Raw genomic sequence first — 20,942 nt, 5'->3', positions numbered from 1 at the left:
TGCACCGCGGACTGTGTATGACACATCGTCAATATGCTGCTGCGTACTTGTTGTGGGAGCGGGACTCATCCATCAGACGTGGAACGGAGGACGGCGCTCCGTGGAGACCAAACGGGAGACCGGGTGTAATGTGTAAAGCCCCCATGGCGTGGCAAAGGCCGTCTTCTCCTTTGCGCCCGGGGGTCCGGGGCACCTGCCAAGTATCCTTTGGTGAGGTTCAAGGGGGGTAGGAAGGGCGTCCCAATGAATCTATTAAGTCATCACCCTTAGGCATGGCATAGGCATCAAACTCCGATCCCTCATTTACTTCCGGAAAGTCATTGACAAAACAGTGGCCGGGTCTGATGCTTGTTGGAACCGCTACGATGGGCTTGGCCCAGGAACTGATGGACTCTTCGATCACCTTAGTTCACATCTTCCTTACCTCTCTTGTATAACCGCTTGCGAGCATCCGGCACGCTGGTAAGGGCGTCTGGTTCACCAGTGTTTGCCAGGCATGTGCGTGATTTCAGTTGAACCACCTACGTGTGACCAGGGTGGGAGGAGAAGAATCCGGTTGCGTTTCACCAACTCCCGGGCAACTGCGTTGATTGCGGGCGACAGGCTTGGACCCACTGACCTCTTCTCTCCCTGTTCACTGGTCTATGGGGTGGGTTAGACAATCTGACACAAGCCCTCCCTGGCGTGCCACTGTTTTAAAAGGTTTGAATGCTCTTATGATCCGGCTTGCTTTTATCTGGTGGCCTCACCTTGTAGTTCGCTCCACACCGTTTTCATGACCGCGTAGGGCCCTGCCAGCGTGGCCAGTGATTTGAACTGCAAGGTGGGCACCAGGACCAGCCAACGGTCCCCGGGCTTAAACTCTCTGGGTTGGCCGATTAGTGTTGTAGGATGTCTTGCTGTTGCGGTGAGCAGCCTCCCCCCAAGTGTTCACGATCAGGGACAGATAGCCTTCATTTCTCTTTAATTAGCTGCAACATGCTGATCAGGGTCCGTGGCTGGGCACGGTTGCTCCTCCCAGGCCTCACTGGGCAATGTCAGCAGGTCATCGGGGCCTTAAGATAGCACCTTTTCTTTTTTTTGAGCTCAAAGGGTGAAAAAACAGTAGCGAATGAGTGCCAATCTCTCACAGAACAGGAGGTATGGTAGCAACTGGAACCAGTTGCGCCCGTCTACCCGTCGCCTTACGCAGCATGGATTTAGGGTTTGTTTAATAACGTGCGACGAGTCCGTCTGTCTGGGGGTGGTTGGACCGACGTTCTCAGCTGCTTGATTTCAGCAGAGTACAGAGTTCTTTCATAACCATTGACAGAATGACTCCCTGTTGGTCTCTTGTCAATATCGCCTTCGGGAGCCCAGACTCGTTGACAGAATGGAATAGCTCCTGGCGGATCGTTTTTGGAACGTTAGCCCTTCCGAGCGGGATGGCTAAGGAATAGGGTTGATAGTCCAGGATGACCAGATGTACTGATGTCCCTGGCATCTTCGGTACGGGTCAAACGATGGTCCAGCCTATCTCCGAACGGTTGTTCTCGATAATGGGTCGTAGCGGAATGAGCGGGTTTCTATAGTGTTGGCTTTGGTGCACCTCTGGCACTCTAGGGCAAATCGACAGTAGTTCTCTATCTCTTTGTGCACCCTGGGCCAAAAAAGAAGCGTGCAAGATCCTTTCCTTGTTCTCCAACCCTAGGTGGGCCCATAGCGGGTGGGTGTGGGCTATGGTTAGCCGGTGGTAGGTGGGGCTGGTGGTACGAGGAGCTGTTCCTGCACCTCGCCATCTTTCTGTACCACTGACTACACCAACCACGTGTTTACTGCAAATGGGGTAGGTAGGGCCTGTCCTACCCCTAGTGTACCACTCCTACACGACACCTGCACATCTTCAAGGCATTTGCAAGCTGGGATCTTGTAAATCGGTGCCGAGTACCAACTGGCCTTGTGAGAGGGGGAAGATATGGGGGGCTCTGGGGCGTCTTCATCACTGGAGCTGGGAAGCGTTTCCTGGGACCCATGTTCTCGTCTCAGTTGTTGGATCCAGACTCCGAATCAAGCCTGGGCCACATGCCATCCCTGCAAGACAAGGTGGCTTGGAGGGGTTCTGAGGGTTGTGTTTGCGTTCTCTCCGAGTACGTCCTGCCTCTCGCTTCTCGGGGTATCGGGCCGCATCTCTCCTGTTGTCTCCCTCCACAGGAGAGAAAGGGGGGGCATCTTAGTTATGTCAATTAGGGAGGAACGGCGGAGGGAATAACCACTTCACGCTGTCGTGTGGATGTGTGACCTGGTGACTGTGGTCCTTGTGAGTTTCAGGTGTGTGGCCGGTAGGTCTCTGGTGGTTCATTGGACACAGGTAAACCGGGAGAATTTAATCCCCCTTGAAGGTCCGACCAGATGGGTCAATCCAGATCCTTTGTTTACCCAGGGTTGGTTACGGCTACCGGAATCTAGCAGAGTTCTACCATCATGGTTGAGTCACCGTCACCGGGGCAGGTGGGGGTTCGGATGGGCGTCATCATGAATCCACGGAGGCGAAAGCAATATAAGGTGGGTGTCGGCGGGTGCGCTGGAGGTCCCAGCCCCGTGGGGCAAGGTTCATCCACCGGGTCCCCACACTGCCTGAGAGGGTGTCCATACACACAAAGGTAACCAATATGCGCGTTTTGCTCCCTACCGGATGTCTCTTCCTGGGGCCGGCGGTGGGTCGGGCTCCCCCTGGAGCCGGGACAGCTCATTAACCCCTGGCTGGGTGGGTCCCTTGGGTGTTTTCGTTGGACACCGCCTACTCAATCTGTGGCGTGGACGCACTCTGTGCCCCTCCTACCCCAGGGAAGCCTGAAGCATCTATGTCGTGGCTTTGGTACCTTTCCACGGCTTCCACAGCAGGTCCGGTAGTCAAGCCTGTTGAGTAGGAGTCGTTTCGCCTTTCATAGGCAGCGGCCGGAAGGTATTTGTCCAACAAAACTGGGCCAATACCTGCAGCTGCGTACTCATCTCTTGCGGTATCAGCCATCTTCCGAGTGATCCGGACAGGTTCGTGCATCTGGCACGAGGAGGATGGTTGGGTTGAAGGTCCAGCTGTGGAACCGTGGGGCCATGCCGAACTTGGTGAGTCCACTTCTGTGATGGATATCAGTCCTTTAGTGCATCGTAGTCAGTCGCCTCGGTCGGATTGGCCATGGTCCGGAAAGAGTCAGCGACTCCCGACAGAAAGTGGGTAGCAGTCCAATCCCACTGTACCTTGGGCCGCTTCCCTAGGGCTGTGGCTTCAAAGGCGTAACAAGATACGCCTCCACGTTCATCTTGAGGGCAATTCCTCATCTAGGTATAAACGTCACCGCTCTTATGGGGCGGTACTTCAAACAGCCAACTGGCTGCAATTGTAGTTACTTCCGCCTTTACCGGAGGGGCTGCTCTTCCTTGCTCCTCCTAGGAGAGCCATGTTCGCTTGCGTCTGGGATGGCGCCGGACCCAGGTCCCAACACGGCCTCCAAACTCTTTTTCTATGGGAGGTGGTTTATGGCCAATGTCGAAAAAAGGGATATCAAACGGTCGGTGTTGTCCTTCTCCTGACATGCACTGTTAGCGTTTTTATGAAAGTGCCCGCATTCTCACACATATGTGATTGTATGGAGGCTCACGCGTATCGGCGGGACATACGGCAGTGCAGGACACAAAGTTAGAGTGTAACAAAGGTTTTTATAGGTTCTTGGGATAAACACAATATGATAAGCCAAGTTCAAAAAGGTAACCTCAGGATTATATGGTGCTCTTGCAACAGTCCCAAACTTAAACATATGTCTCTTTATAACCAAAAATCATAAACCTGAGTACCCATGGAATTTTCTTGAAAAACAGGTATAGCCTTACTTTAGACCAGCGTCGCAGCCCGTGCGCTCCTAATCTGTCGGTTAAGAACTAAGTCTTCAGTAAGGTATTCCATATTCTCAGGTAGTATCCAGTTTTCAATACTTCCCATGGAAAGTGACGATCGAATCAGTTCTGTAGTCTCTGAGTAGAACAACTTGAGCTTGTCTCCAAACCAACCCTCTCACCAACTGTTTCTCGGGGCTTTAAGTGCCCTTCAGTCATCAGGCCCCTGATTGTGCGCTCCGGTGTGTTGGTGATGCCGTTGTGGGCTTTGAGGGGTGGATTTTCCCAACTCCACCAGCTAGATGGTGCACCAAACCTGCTCGTGACTGCAGCAACTCAGGGGTATCGTAGCGGCCCTCCAGAAGCGCTCTCGTGGGGGGGGGGAAACACCCATCTACACGTCGTGTCTCTGCTATGTGTATTGTCTGTCTGTCCGTCGTCCGTCCACGTCTGTGTCTTGGACTGCTGTCTCTTGGCTGTCTTGTCTCGTTCTGTCTGGAGCTGCTGCCCCCGCGACCCGATACCGGCATAAGCAGATGAAGATAGGATGGATAGCTGGACTGGGGAAAAATTGGCTGTCGGTGTCTGTCTGCGTCTTGTCTGTCGTAACAGCGTCTGTCTGTGGCTGTCTAGTGTGTCTTTAGTCTGCGTCCTTCTGTCTGTAACCTTTAGGCCATCCACTGCCTAAACATGCCTATTTGACAGCCTAAAGCTTATAGAAAGAAAAGGTGCGTTTAAAGGGGCAAGGACAAAAAATGTTGTTGTTATTCTTTTTTCTATATTTAAAAAATTAAAATCTCTTTTCTCTATCTCCTCATCTATATGGTGAGAATAGGTGACAGGAGCGGGAGTCCTCAGCCCCCTGCAGCTGCTCCTACTATCCCCATCCAAAAAACTAGTCATGTCACATTTTAAAATGTGTGTAACTTCGTGATAATAATATTGCAGCAGTCATACATCTATCCATTAAACAGTGCATGTCAGAATCCTTTAGAGTAACATAGTTACTAGGAAACAAAGCTACAAACATAGGTGATGCCCGCGCTACCATCACAATAATTCCAACCCAGTCAATCAGTAATCTCTTGCGGATAAGGACATTCTTGAACTCATCTGGTGTACCTTGGCTTTCAGTTAGGTAATTGGAGACCCTAATTCTCGAGTGTTCATGCGACTATACCTGCTCAAAATATGCAGTACAAAGATGGTATTTTTCGTTCAAATCCTACAAACAATTGAACATTGAAAAATGTGTCCTCATTTGCTATGTGTAGTGTCTGCTTCCTTGCGATACGACGGTTAAAGGCCATCGCATTGACTTAAGTCTATTGTTTGGCTTAATCTCTCAGAATTCCTCACAGATGATAGAAGAACATTTCCTAATCAGGTCAATGTGTTATTACAGGAATAAGGTGTTGCATGTCCCTCATTACCCGATGCTAAACCCATTCCTTGGGGTCTCTTGGTAAAACGTTGAACTCCGCTCGTGTTAAATTTTCAATTTGTCCTGCATTACACAATTATGGTAAGAGGTCACAGTGGTGTGTGAATAATAGAATAAGCCTTAGGGCAAGCAGGCTGCTGCGAGGACATAATGTCCCTGGAGGTGTTCCCGTCTCAGAGTCCTGGCTCAGTGCAGAAGAGCTGGCCATACTATGTCACTGGTCGTGATCTGGGTCCTCAGCTGGCAGCCGCTCACCTTACTCTTTCCTTCACCATGCTAAATGCTGTCAAGACGACACTCATTATTTCCAATCTGCTTCCAATGCAAGTATGACTTCCATTACACTATGGTCAGAACATCATTAGGTGTATGGTGAATCACGTGAGGTACGCCTTCCTGGGATCAGCAACTTTAAAGTGCGGTTGGGATTCTGCCAGAGGGCCACCGAGAAGATGGAAAACAGATTACATGAAGTCTCTCATATCTAGTTATATTTTCTGGGGAAGTGTGGCATCGCTCCACGCTAATATCTGCTCCACCCTCAGCTCGTGTGTGTGCTTTAGTACATTTCTGGTTATATGCATACACACTGTATCTGTTTTTTAAAACTCTGTGTGGGACATTCAAGTATTTGTAAGTATAACACTTTTTTATATCAAGTAAACTCAACTTATTTATGTGGCACATTTCAGACAGTACATGAATAACAATTTGTAGTACCTAAACATGACATCCCAATCAAACAGTGCAAAGCAATCAGTTCAGAGTGCGGACAACATGTCAAGATAAATTGGAGACACAACCCACACACACCAACCACCCCCCCTAACATCCCGAGGTACACTTCACGATAACAAATAAATTACTATACAAAGGAATGGGTCTGGCATGAAGGCAAGGCAGCTTATTTGTATAACACATTTCAGCAAACAGGGCAACTCAAAGTGCTTATACACAAAATCAGTTTAACAAAACAGTTAAAAACAAAACATTGAGACAGATAAAAAAACAAGACTAAAGTTTACAGTGCAGCATATAAGAATGAAACATTAAAAGAATGAACATTGTTTAAAGAAAGGCAACATCAAAAAGAAAGGTCATCAGCTTGATTTAAACGTAACTGAGTTGAGCGGATGTACAGGTTTCGGGAGTTTATTCAGATATGAGGAGCATAGAAAATGAACGCTGCACTTCTCTTGGTTCTGACTCTGGGGACAGAAAGTAGACATGTCCCAGAGACCTGAGAGGTCTGTGGGGGGTCATAGTGTAGTAGCAGACTCGAATATGTGTATTTGGTCCTTACCACTTGAGTGATTTATAAAACTAGTCAAAAAGTAAGCCATGTAAGATTCAGAACTGGAGTACGTGATCCAGTTCCATGGTTCTAGTGAGGACTGAGCGGAGGTGATCCGTCTCTTGGGTCTTAGTGAGGGATCGAGCAGCAGCGTCTGAAATCAGCTGAGCTGTCTGATTTTTTATGGGGGAGACCTGTAAAGACCCCGTTACAGTAGTCAGTCTACTGAAGCTGAAAGCTATGGACCAGTTTTTTTTCAAAGTCAGTTGACACATGAGTCCTTAACCGGATTGATGTTCGTATTAAAGGATAGTGGCTGACTTTGTAATGTAATAATGTTGGCTGATTAAAAGTTCAGGTCTGAGTTCACCCTGACGTACACCAGATTTTGGCTTGTCTGGTGGTTTTTAACGTTGTTGTTTGAAGCGGAGCGCAGACTTTTAATCGTTCGCTTTTGTCCAAAAACAACCACCTCAGTTTTTCCTCATTTAATTCAGAAAGTTCTGGCACATCAGGTTAACTGTTGGATCCCCTTAGTCAGTTTTTGTATTGGACTATAGTCCCCTGGCTGATTAAGGTTATGTAAATGTGTCGTCGCATAAGTATGTTAATTATGTTGTTCTCCATAATCTGAGCCAGTGGACGCATGTAGATGTTAAACAGAAGAGACCCCAGAATGGAGCTGGGAACTCCGCACGTCATATTTTGTTCGCTCGGAGTTATAATACCTATTGACACAAAGGAATCCTATTCTATAAGTAGGATTTCAAACCAGTTAGTTACTGAGCCAGAAAGTCCTACCCAGTTTTCCAAAGTCGTGTTAGTAGTAGTGTCGTGGTCGACCGTGGTCAATGAGCGCACTGAATAAGTATATCAAGACTGAAATTTTTGCCATATCTGGTTGTTAAGGGGATGTCATTAGACTTTGACAAAAGCCGTCTCAGTGCTGGGGTGTGTAGTCGGAAACCCGAATGAAAGGTATCAAAAAGTGTTTAGTAACAAGAAATAGTTGAGTTGGTAAAAAAACGCTTTTTCACTGATTTACTTAAAAAACGGAAGGTGATATTGGCCTATAGTTGATCTAATTAGTGTGTGTCTAGTTGTTGCTTCTTTTTAAGTGGCTTGATTACTGCAGTTTTCAGGGTCTGTGGCAGATACCTGAAAGAAGAGACATGTTCACAATCTGTAGAAGATCAGAGGCAGACATCCGTGTGTAGACACCAGCAACAGGAGAGGTTTTCAGATGGTGTATATATTGTCCTCCAGGGTTGTTCATGGTTGATTATATGAAAATTCTGTATATGGGAACTAGTTTTTCTTGAACACTGTGACAAAACCTATCTAACTTGATATGGAGGACTGGATGTCTAATCTCTGCATTTTGCTTTGAAAAGGAGGCAAAAGTCATTGCAGGCCTTGTGTAGACAAACCTCAGATACTACTGGTACTGGAGGTTTGTTAATCTAAGTCATCTTTTCTACCAGAGACAACTTTGACCTTGTGGGGCCATTGGCATCAATAACATTTGTAATTTACAGTTGAAATGATCTCCAAGCTCAGTGACGAGGCCCAGAGGGCGGGGTGGAGGAGAAAAGCTGATAAATGTCACTGGTGTGTTCAGTGAATACGGTTTTGATATCTTTGTGTGGACCACTTTGTGGGCACAGAAGTAGTGCGTTAAAGAAAACACAGGAATGATCAGAGAGAGCAAAGTGCAGTCACCACAACCTTGGAAATGTTCAGACCCTTGGAGACTATCAGGTCCAGAGTGTGCCCCTTATTGTGCGTGGCTCCGGTCACATGCGAGGCAGTCCATAGTTTCAAAAACACAACCAGTTCTGGTCCCCTGTCCTGGGGGCTGTCAACATGAATGTTAAATCCCGCAATGATTCACATCAAAGTTTAATACAGATTATAGACAGCAGTTCAGTGAAGTCATCATGAAGGTTGCACAATATTTAGGTGGCCTGTAGATATTTAGAAATATCGCTTGAGGGAGACTTAACTAAAAGCCACCTATTAAAAGAAGCAAAATTTCCATAAACACATTGCGTACAGTGGAACGGGCAGTAAACAAAATGGCGACTCCACCTCCTTCTATTCACTCTATTCCGTCTCCATAAAACTGAAGTAGGGGGAGCCGACTCGATGAGACCAGCAGCGTGGTGTTGGTCTAAACAGGTTCAGTTTAAAAACATAAAATCTAGTTGTGTATTAACAAAAAATATTGATTAAAAGGATGTCCTGCCAAGACCTGACGTTTAGTAGCTAGTGTTAGTGTGTTCTCATTGTTTGGGACAGGTGTAGCTGACGAGGAGAGCTGCTAGATTTGTAATTTGGCGTAAGGTGTATTTCACCATTTTTTCCTTTATCCTATCACATATAAAATTGAGAAAGAATTGAATCCAAGGGCCCGAGCTCGCTTGGAAAGAGTCATGAGTGTAATAATCCCTGCAGCAGAGGCCCAGCACATATCAGGTAATGCTTGGTGATTTTGCACACTAAGCGTCCTATTAGTTGGGGGGGAGGAGGTAGTTGAATTCATGGCAGAGGTGCCTGGTGTTTACTTTTGCAGAGCTGCCACTTTTCCAAAAATTGGGTTAGGAGTTTGGGGGGGGGCAACACCCATATTTTGCCTGCGTACAAAACAATTTCTTTGGCTCTTTCTAGCATCTTATCCTTCAGGGTTTTAAAATGGGATTTTGTTAGATGTGGGGCTCTCCCTAATTTGAAAATAACCATTTAAATGGCACTTTCTGGAGAGTTTTGTGAAACAAAATGGAGAAATCATAGTCTTGCATGATATGTGCAAAACTGTAGGGTTAGGACCTTTGCATTGTTCAACAGTATCGAATTTACATTATTAATTCTTATGATATAAGAATAGGGATGAGCGGTACAGCCATTATCTGTATCTGTTATGCTGTTATTACCACATGAATTATCCGGATCCGGATCCGTATCGGACTGGGCGGGGCTAAACGGAAGAGTGGTCAGATGTAACCCGGAAGTTGGTCGGTTCTCTTGAAATGTGGCGGCTGGGCTTTACCTGTATGTATTTAAGCATGCAATGATGAGTTGATACAAATTGTTATATTTATTGCTGATTGAAAACTATTTACATGACAGCATCAAGGCTTCAGATCAATGGTGTTGGTCATGGTACAAAAAACTACAGAACGTTTTGAACAATGAATACAACACATGCGGTGCAATTATGAAGTAAAATGTAATGAACAAGAGTTTTCATACTCAATAGTAACTTTTTTTTAAACCTTTTATTTTTATGATCAGTGTGAATTTTTTTTTTGGTTCTTTTTTTTTTTTTTATTTCCACAACCGGTGTGTGTGTGTGGTGTGTGTGTGTGTGGGTGTGTTGTGGTGTGTGTGTGTGTGTGTGTGTGTGTGTGTGGTAGAGAGAGAGAGGACACAGAGAGAGGGGTGGGGGGGGCAGCTGACAGTAAAAAAAAATCCCGATGGCAGAGATCGCAACGGGAGGTTGCATTTAAACCAAGCAGCATGTCTGAAACCCACGTTTCACCAGAAACCTATCGGTACTATTAAGGACTCAACCCACGTCACCAGAAACCCTTGTTACTTTGTAAGGATTACAACCCACGTCACAGGAAACCTAGGTACTTTGTAAGGATTACACACCACGTCACAGAAATCTACTGGTTACAATAGTGATAGTACTATAAACAAGTTATAAAACCAAACCTGAAGCTTAGAAAACATAACGTTAACGGAACAGATCCGCAGACGAACTGACTGCCTGCTGACGGAGCGGGAGCGCGGCCTGCGCGGGAGAGAGAAAGAGAGAGAGACGAGAGAGAGACGAGAGCGACCGAGAAGAGAGTCCGAGAGAGGAGGCCGCAGGGAGGATTTCTCCAGAGTCTGTGGTGTGTGTGATTGATGCCGAGTGGTTTTAGGGGGGGGCGCTTGATTATCAAAGACGCTGCGCGGACGTTGAGGAGTTGTTTTTCAATCCGAGCACGGATATGGACTCATGTTATCGTATATACTGTAATCGGCAAAAGTGTTTACCGTAACAGATACTCGTTTTAGGCCTCATCTCGTCACCCCTAATGAACGACCCAGACAATGTGCCAAACAAATGAACCACATGAAGAGACAGTAGCATATTCAGCAACAGCTGAGAAGATTTGGGTCTGTGTTGAACAGGTCCAGGGGTCCCTGGAGGAGGGACCAGGGACCCAAAGTTAAATAGTTGATTGGGATCAGATAAGACCACTAAATTCAAAAGAATGAGAACTAATGATTTACATAAATCTAACCTTTAACCTTTGTGCAGAGGCTCAGTAATGTTTGGCCTCATCCTTTGTGCGCACTTACTGCATTTACTTTTTTGGGAAAATAATAACTACTTTTGTGGCATTTTATGAAACATGAATGAATTATTTACAGTTACATTTAGTATTTAGAGATATAGAGTTTCTCTTCATGTTTACAACTTGTGCACATTCAAAATATAACTCCTACCCATCGCTGTTGTCTGAGATGTGGAGAGTTGTAATATAGGCTGCTGGTGTCATTGCTCCGCTGATATGGTGGATCTCACTCAGACCGTCGTACAGACAGAGGCCCGTTGGGTCTTGGCCTTGACAAAGTTTAGGGAGGCCCGTTACGCTGCTCATATAGGAAGACTACACGGATGCAACGTGTCCAATGTCCACAGCCGAGAGGGTCCACTAACAATGAACTAAAAGTGCTCGCTACCAACGTGTGTCTTTGCTCTATCTTTAAAAGAAGGACACAAAGCGACGGACGGGTCTGTGATACTCAGAGATCCAGACTGGAAGCGGCGGAAATGCACCTGGGAGGATAGTGGAAAAACGTTCTGTTTGCGACAATTCAAAAAATGCTCAGACAGGGAGCGCTCTTGAAACACCCCATGTCTCTGGAAAGCACAACTAGTCGATCACGAGTGGCTCAACCTAGAGATACTTATCAGATAAACTCATCTCTCAGAAATTGACCTTTTTATTACGACTTTCCGGTCGTTGACCATTCAGCGTGAGAAATCGGGGGTGTGGCGTGTGAGCGTGTGAAACCGGTCAAATGCGTGTCTCACGGCCAATGCGTCAGAGTTGGCAGCCCTGCTTTTGCCCAAGGTCGAACGATGGGGGAAGGAAGGGGTGTAAATTTGGTTCCAGCATGTACCAACTGTTTCATCTGGTCACTGAACTCCAACATGGGCATAGGGGAAAGAGGGGAAAGGGTGAGTGGAGACAGCGATGGATCCTCATAGGGTTCGGGGTTGGTAAGGGGGTTTAAGGGGTGCTGAATGGTTTCATGTCTCTACTCTGTGGACTCCCACGGTCAAATCTTTGCACAGGTGAGGGCTGTGGTGGATTACTGCCACACTTTGCTATGTCTTCCTCTTGTTTTGTGTCTGACTCTCTCAGCTCCTCTTCTCACTGGCGTATAGATAGATAGATAGATAATTAGATAGATAGATAGATAGATGAGAGATAGGGAGAGATAGAGTAGAGAGATAGTAGATAGATGGGGCCCTGGTAACCGATGCGTTAAGGAAGCTGGTCTGTGTTCAGCATTCCTAAGTTCGCTTTCGGCAGATATCGGATTCACACACTCGTCTTGCTTTGATTCTGGCTCATCACAAACGCATGCGAAAAAGACGTGACCCTACATACAGAATAATGTTCTTCACAGTTGGGTGTGCTGCCACGATTTCCAGGATTCTTTGGGTCAAATCAGACACGTCTTTTGTGAAAACAGTGTTTTGGTGTTTTTACTGTTTTTTAAAATCTTTCTCCTGGTAAAGTGGTGTCATTTCCACAAGATGAAAGTCATGAAAGCTTACATACAGCCAATATACAGACAATATTGACAGTATTTAGAGATAAAACCAGTAAAAGAACTGTGGAGGTAAACGTGCCAGCTCATTAGATGATTGGCGTGTCCTACTGCTCAAAGCAGTGATCACAGAGCCATCATCATCCTCTTCATCAAACCCATGGAAACACTGGGAGCTGTCTTACCTTCACAAGCTGCTAGCAGTGTTAGTGAACACCATCCATAGCTCGATGGTTGGAGCTAACAGCTACACTCTGAGCTAACCAGGAAGCTTCATGATTTCTGAAATTTGTTTTGCAGTCAACCACGTGATGTATACATACATACACTCTGGTGTGAGTTCTTCTTTTTATTACACAAGCACATCATGATGTTTAAGGAAGGTATTCAGAGAATTACCTGTGAGCAAGGTTCAAATCCAGGTCCTAAAATATTCAAGCAGAACAAACGTGCTTTCAATAGTTCGTGAAATAATCATGGCTGCCTCATGGCTGGGCTAACATGAAGCTGTTGTATATTAATATTAATTTTCATACCGCTTATTGTCCTATACATTTTCAACACTCATTTCTAGGACTATATTATAAATTTCTTCTTTTTTTAGATTTATTAACCATCAGCATGGTGTTTATAGTGTGTGTGTGTGTGTGTGTGAGTGTGTGTGTGTGTACATCACCTCATACCTTATGTATGCTGTTTATGATGTCTTTTTCCTGGCTCCCCGGGCTTAGAGGGTAAATGGAGAGATGGATGGGAGAAAGAGAAGAGAAAAAGCAAACGGGAGAATTACATGAGAGAGAAGTGGTGGCTTCAGGAGAAACCACGAGACGCCAGCATACAAAAAGAAAGAAGAACAGAAAGAAAAGGAGGAGCAGAGCAGTGGAGGTGATGCACTGGAGGCTGAGAACTGTCTAATTAACCACACTGAAAACACACACACACACACACACACACACACGCACGCACGCACGCACGCACGCACGCACGCACGCACGCACGCACGCACGCACGCACACGCGCACGCACGCACTGCCACAGCAATAATAATCTGTGTTCTCTATGGAAATTATGCGAATGAGAAGGTCTCTATCTGCCTGTGTGACGATCCAATCAGATTCAAACTGAAAACACTCACCATGTTTTCTTGCAGCTCCAGCAGGTTCACCTGAACAATCGAGTGGCATGCCTGTCTCTTATACCCACAGATTGTAATTCAGGAGTAGCACTGTGTCTTCTCCCCTAACAAACAGCACAGGATCGACTCAAACACTGATCCTGTCTCTCATACCCAACGATTGAGGCAGCCAGTGGCACCGGCAGAATCAACTCTCCACCATCCCTGCTCTCCACACTGCCCCGCACACCCCAATCCCCCACACTCACCTTAACTTCTTAACACGGATGAAAGTGCTTGTGTGCGTGCATATGCGTGAGTGTGGTGAGAGAAGAAAGGCTGAGCAATGCCTTCAAACACACCCAGATGAACCTTCCCCCCCCCCACGTGCACGTGTGTAGCAATGATGTGCACGTGTAGCGGTGATGTACATGTGTAGCGATGACGTGCACGTGTAGCGGTGATGTGCACGTGTAGAGGGGATGTAAATGTGTGTAGATTATGTGCGCGTGTGGCGATGACGTGCACGTGTAGCGGTGATGTGTACGTGTAGCGATGACGTGCACGTGTAGCGGTGATGTGCACGTGTAGCGATGACATGCACGTTGTAGCGGTGAGCCGTGTTCACAGGAGGTGCACGTGAGCGATGGACTTTATGCAAGTGTAGCGGTGATGTGCAAGTGTAGCGATGACGTGGCACGTGTAGCGGTGATGTGAGGTGTAGAGCGATGACATGCACGTTAGTAGCGTGATGTGCAGGTGTAGCGATGAGGTGCCGTGTAGCCGGCTGATGGCACAGTGTAGCGGGATGTTGCACGTGATAGCGGTGATGTGCACGTGTAGCGATGAGGTGCACGTGTAGCGGTGATGTGCACGTGTAGAGGGGATGTAAATGTGTGTAGAGATTATGTGCGCGTGTGTAGTAATGACGTGCACGTGTAGCGGTGATGTGCACGTGTAGCGGTGACGTGCACGTGTAGCGGTGATGTGCACGTGTAGCGATGACGTGCACGTGTAGTGGTGATGTGCACGTGTAGCGATGACGTGCACATGTAGTGGTGATGTGAACAAGCCGTCCAGTGGTCAGCAGGTTCTTATTTCATCTTATGCATCTAATCACAAACACCTACAGTTTAAATGACATAATATACAATTTGATTTTTAATTTGTTAATACCTGTATCTATAAATATAGATATTTATTCTCACTAGGTTTTCTTTTTTTCTTAAAGTTCCTACATCGATTAACAAAGCCGACGAGTTGATTTGTTTGAGTGAATGTTAATTACTGAATGATGTACAAGCCATGGCCAGACGTACACAAGCACCCTGCTGTGAGCGCTCTGTCTTTGTGTTACTAGTTTACAGACACGTGTCGGCTGATTGGGTATCAGCTGGGACACAGTCAACAAAACAGAGAGACAGCCATCAGACCAGAGAAAACACAACTCAAAGCCTGTTGTTCAACCAGGAAACCGTAGCAACACGCTGCACACCGTTTAGAGACTGAACGAGCCCCAGATTAGAGACCTGAGGAATGGCTTGGCCGGCCAGTTTAAACTGGAGAGGCGGGCTCTAATCCTACACGTAGAATGTGACAGTTGCTTTATCATTGTAGAGCAGCACCAGAATGGTTTGAGCTGTATAAAGGGTTAGGGTTACTGTGTGTTTTCTAGCAGTTTTCTCAACAAACCTTCCTGCCACAGTGAGGTTTTATCTGCTTTATGACTCCTCTAAGCGACAGGGTAAATCCAGACAGCTAGCTAGACTATCTGTCCAATCTGAGGACTATGGGGGCCTGGGTCCTCAGATCTCTGCAGGGTAAATCCAGACAGCTAGCTAGACTATCTGTTCAATCGAGACTATGGTTACCTGGTCCTCAGATCTCTGCAGGGTAATCCAGACAGCTAGCTAGACTATCTGTCCAATCTGAGGACTATGGTTACCTGGTCCTCAGATCTCTGCAGGGTAAATCCAGACAGCTAGCTAGACTATCTGTCCAATCTGAGGAATAGGTCACCTGGTCCTCAGATCTCTGCAGGGTAAATCCAGACAGCTAGACTAGATCTATCTTCCATCCGAGTTGTCTTTTACGGGACTAAAACTACTTCTGAACGTACACATGTTCCACCAAAACTACTTCCTTCGTGAGGCTATTTAGCAGAGGGACCGTGGCTCCGTCCAGACCTTAGCCCCGCCCAAGACGATTGTGATTGGTTTAAAGAAATGTCAATAAACCAGACCACGTTCCCCAATCCAGGAATACTGTGTAAACTGGCCAGACCTTCCTCTGCAGTGCTGTGGAGGAAGGTCTGGACATGGAAAACTATATTTGCATTGATGAAGGCCTCAATAGCCGAAACATGATGAACATGAACATGATTTAGCCAAGAAATATAATAAAGGCATATAATAACGGCCTTTAAACTGTACCCTGCTAAGTGGCTCAGCGTCCTTAAACCCATGTACGCTTGGATCCAGAGCAGCCCTCCACGCAGACTGCACTGTAAAAGATGATTTGATTTAGTGGTTCAGTTCTTTACCTTCTTAAATGGAAATCAGCAGAGGTGACTGATAAAATAAACTCAGAAATGGACAGAGACACCCCCCCTTCCCCCAGGGATTAAATGTATTGGTCAATTACACACATATGTTGTATTTTCAGTTGACAGATTAAATAGGATCCCTTTGATGACACATAGCTGTGCACTGCCTAAACCTTTTGCCAAGAATATTCAGTTTCTGTTTAGTATATTATAGGACAACTGAAAGAAAGCAGATAATTCCCAGCCTGCCTCTGTGCTAGTACAACACTGATGGAGGGAGGGGATGATTTCATGTCACAATGATAAATCTACTGGGGGGGTTATTCAAATCAACTCCTGCAAAGTAGAGGAGGAACATGAAGACACGCAGTTATTCCTGCTGGCTTTAATAACAGCAAATCACACACACACACACACACACACACACAACAAACAAACAACAAACACACACACACACACACACACACACACACACACACACACACACACACAGCGAGCCATGTGGCCAGCTGCACCTGTCAGGTGGCATGTTGTCTCTGCAGTGAAACAGTTAAGGAACAGAGAGCACCATGGGAACTGAAGAGAGGATTATCATGGCTGTGCTGTTGTAATGCATCTCTGGATAATTTCAAATTTAAGCTGCTCTTTATTGGAGGAGCAAAACTCTTGCTAACTGAAAACATAATTCTCACTATTGTGTGACTTATTGTTCACACATATGTTAACATCACCACCTGAGCTCTCTTTGGTTTCTCTGGAACGTTTTACCACTTCATTGTCTTCCTTTAAGCTTAGTAGACACACCAAAGCTCCTGGCTCCTTTCTAGATACAATTGATCTAATCAAAGATACCAGAACTGTTCTTTGTGGAAAGATAAACAAGATTGTGCATTGTGTTTTCTCTTATTGATCAATATATGGTCTTGGGTTAAGTATTGTAAACTTGTATTATTGACAGAAACTGCTGAAACCAAACAGATACTCTGAGAAATAAGCTTATTTATTCAATCACAGTCACTGGAAAAAAACTCCAACTATTTGCTAATGTAGAAAAGGTTTCACTGAGCACATACTGAGTTGGGACAGTTGGCACGCACAAATCTAGCCAACAATACAAACACATCACATCCTGCACACACAACAATGGCAATCTCTTAAACGTGCATCAGCAACAGAACTGCATCAGAAATTTAGAAGAAAATATCAGTGAACAAAGAGGCCAATGTAGTGCTCATTGATATGAAGTAACAATCGCACAATATCACACACGTTGGGGGCAGTTTTTAACTTGTGCCATAAACCATCTCTTGCTGCAACACATACTCACACAGACCAACCAACAAGCAGCACTTTCTTAGAAACACGAGGAAACAACCTGCTTCACATGTGCGTTTCAATGTCAACATTGTAATTAACAGCCAGGACAACTTCGAAAAAACAGTTAAGACGTATAGCTGGGAATTTCACTTTAGTAAATCCTATGCAGCAACATGCCTTCTTATCATAATGTAAATGCAGTAAAATCTGACTGTCTACTAATTATAGCCTGGTGTAATCGATTCACTCTCCACTCAAATTATTATAGTTATGGTTGTAATCAGTGCCAATTAAAGGGAAATCCTTTAGGGCACTGTGGAAACACAAACACTTGGAAGAGAACCGTTTAAAGATCTTTCATCACAAAATGCTCCATAGACTAAAATTCCACCTATCCCAGAAACATGGATTACTGTAGCATTCATGAAAACTTGTGCTTAACAGTACTCTTACACCAGTCCTTTACCATGTCTTTAGAGACTCATTTTAAAACTGTCTAAATGTGAGCCACCATTAGAAGAGTGAGGGATGTGTAACATGAAAAAGTAATATGGCGTGAATGATGTTGCTTTGGTTTTGGCTAGGTTCAACAGATAATGGTGTATGGAATCAGACAGCTGGAAGGTAAACTAAGCCACACAGCTAGCACGCACACAAGAGACACTGGACAAGTCAGAAAACAAATCTTGCTAGTCTAAAATCTTTTTAGGATCTTCACAGAAAAGCTATATTGCATACTGTAAAAGGTAAAGAACCGGTGTTTGGACTTATACGTAAAAAACATGTTATATATTATTTGCACATAAATAAATCTGCTGATTTAAGTTCTGGTATTTTCAGTAGAGACATAGCACTTTCACTTCTTTCATAGGTACAGGAAATACACTCTCCATTAATTAACGGCCGATTCTGTTAAGTTCTGACCCTGTGGTTCAGTGTCTATGTGGTCTGTACAGGCCCAGAGTTGAGCAGCCTGCTCTAGGATTAGACAGATTTGACAAATAACTGTTCCAACTGCTGTCTGGAACAAGCTTTGTGTAGTGTTTGTGTTAGGTCCTGCACATCAGAACATCTGCAAAAGGGCCCAGGAGGTTCTTGTTGAAGATGCACCTGACCCACACCAGGTAGGTGGTGAAGGGCTTAATGTTCTCTGAAAAGGTGTAGTTCTGCTGGGGGAGGATATAAGGCATGTAGGTGTTCTCTCCTTGCTCCTGGATCCACACCTCGTACTTCACCTCTCTCACCTTCAGGTACTTCAGGTTCCACGGGATCTGCCAGGAGACGGTGAGTTTAGCCTCGTTAGGGGTTTGGACTAAGGTCTGACACTGGGCTTCTCTGACCCTGCCTGGGTGGACTGTGCTGGTCGACTTTAACTTCTTCATGCTGGGCTTTGTCTTCATGCCCTCTTTGAGGACTTCCACAAAGGAAGGGATGTCCACCAAAGTGTCCTGGTAGATCCGATAGAGCCACTCAGGGTTGCGGCAGCACAGGTGTCGGGGGACATCTTTGCTCGCCAGTATTCGCTCTCGCTCCTCTTTCTCCAAGTGAGCGATGCCCCCTTGTTCCCAGGGTCTGTCTGGGTGGGTGATGGTGTTCTCCTCCTTGGTGTTTCTCCAGGAGATGTAGTGAAGGTCCATGCCTGGGAGGGTGGCTAGGGTTTTATACGGAGTGTACTGCTCTGGGTTTACTGCAAAAGGGAACAGCTCCACTACGGCAGCTCCTCTGGGTAGGAAGAGCGAGGTGATCAGCTGAGCCCCATGCATACTGACCAACATGGACGCCCCGCTGATCACCTGGACGACACCAGGGAAAGACTGTTCCTCCAGGGACACTGTGACCACTTTCATCTGGAACTCCTGGGCCAGTGCCATGATTAGCTCTGCTTCATTCACGATCAGCCTTGTTGCTGAACGACTAAACACAACTATGTATTCAGCCTTTTTCTCTTTATCATCTTCAGCACTCCCTCCATCTTCGCTTGTGATGTTCATTTTCTCCATCAGAGCCCTGGCAAACTGCCGGATCTCATTTCCTGAGACCAACATGTTGGCTTTGGGCCCCTGGGGTTGAACAAAACCGTACTGGTACCAGGTGGTCATCTTAGACAGGCCAACATAAGATTTAGTAAAACACATGAGCTTGCCAAAGTTCCTCAGCTGTTCTTTGAGCAGCGGCTGCTTGCTGCTGAGAAGTCTGTAGAGGTCAAAGTGTGGGCCTTCAGCCCAGCCCTCCATAAAAACCAAACGCGCCTCATCATCCAAGTCGGAATACTGTCTCATAGTGTAGAAGGCTGGGATCAGGTCATCATGGAACACATGCATTAGGTTGTCTGGATTAAACCGGTTAAGGATTAGTGTCACATCTGGTACAAACACAGGCTTGGGCATGAACTTTAAAGCAGCCACTGGGAGCTCTAAAAAGTTAAAGTACTGGGTGTTGTGATCTTCTACTGAGGACAAGTCCAGCAGGGCAGGTTGGAAGCGCCTAGACCCCAGGTTGGGCAACATAACAGAGGAGTTGGAGTGGAAGAACACAAACTCCTCTGCCTCCGAGCAGTAGCAGAGGTAGTCAAAGCGGCAGACGCGGTCGGTGTGCATCTTGCCGGTGCAGACCATGCGGGTGCCATGCTCCTGAAGAGCCTGCAGGGCAACATGGTAGTCGATGTGGGCCTGCGAAAGCTCCTGGGACTTCCGTGTCATGTGCAGCTCTTCCTCCAGCAGGGCGGCGTGCTCACTCAGCTTAGAATACTTCCAAAGCAGAGCTGCAACTACGGACACCAGCAGCCCGTTTAGAAGCGCACCCACGCTCATCCTGCAGCCGGCCGCTGTAGTCCGCATCACTGCTGCTGCAGAGCCTCCTCTCCACTCCCACAGGCCTCCAACCTCAGAGGGAGGCGACGAGACATCCGCCAACAGACAAGACCTTAGGGAAGGGAGAAGAGGGAGGAGCAGGGGGTGACCACAGGGGGAAAGGGGCAGGAAAGGGCAGGGTAGGTGAGGAGAAAGAAAGATGTAATCATTAAGCCAAACTAAAACCACAACTAAAAGTCTTTCAAGGAGATAATACAGCATTCAGGTTCATACTTATTTTTGTGATTATACTAGAACACGTTTACATGCTATAACGTTAAAACAAAATATAAAAAAGAAGGTATAATTATACTGGCCATGGAAGGTGTACCTGTATTCCCCCTCTGCCTGGGACGCCATTCCACTGCTATATGTACTAGCAGCTAGCTGAGTTGACCTCTGCTCATAGCTTATATATGAATGTTAGCCTGCATGCACATTTCTGTAACCTAAAACAGAGCAGATTATATTGGAGAACAACAGGTCTCTGCTCTCTGTCTGCTACTCTGCTGTGCTACAGAGCCTCTGCCGTGCCCTGCCTTCAGCACCCCCCTTTTTTTAAACTTGATAATAGAGCTTTCTGAACTGTCTGTGAAATAGATCAAAGGAGATGAAAGAAAGCAGTGTGACCATAAATGACAACAAAGGGTATCCTGCTCTGCCTTTAAGAA

General features: G+C 46.2%; 1 protein-coding gene across 2 annotated transcripts in view; it reads right to left on the bottom strand.

Moving 5' to 3' along the window:
* The window catches only part of pomgnt2 (protein O-linked mannose N-acetylglucosaminyltransferase 2 (beta 1,4-)), a 51,152-nt gene that overhangs the window by 1,546 nt on the left and 28,664 nt on the right, over positions 1-20,942 (bottom strand). The window contains exon 2 of one of the 2 annotated variants that reach the window (XM_032519337.1): positions 18,429-20,344. In XM_032519337.1, coding sequence (XP_032375228.1) covers positions 18,472-20,259 — 1,788 coding nt within the window. In that variant the 5' untranslated portion in view covers positions 20,260-20,344 and the 3' untranslated portion in view covers positions 18,429-18,471. Of the gene's footprint in view, positions 1-17,084; positions 20,345-20,942 lie in introns of those variants that run through there. The other variant, XM_032519338.1, reaches the window with a different exon arrangement.

This window comes from Etheostoma spectabile, chromosome 6 (genome assembly GCF_008692095.1).
Source record: "Etheostoma spectabile isolate EspeVRDwgs_2016 chromosome 6, UIUC_Espe_1.0, whole genome shotgun sequence".
Lineage (NCBI taxonomy): Eukaryota > Metazoa > Chordata > Actinopteri > Perciformes > Percidae > Etheostoma > Etheostoma spectabile.
This window is presented reverse-complemented; position numbering and strand designations above follow the sequence as displayed.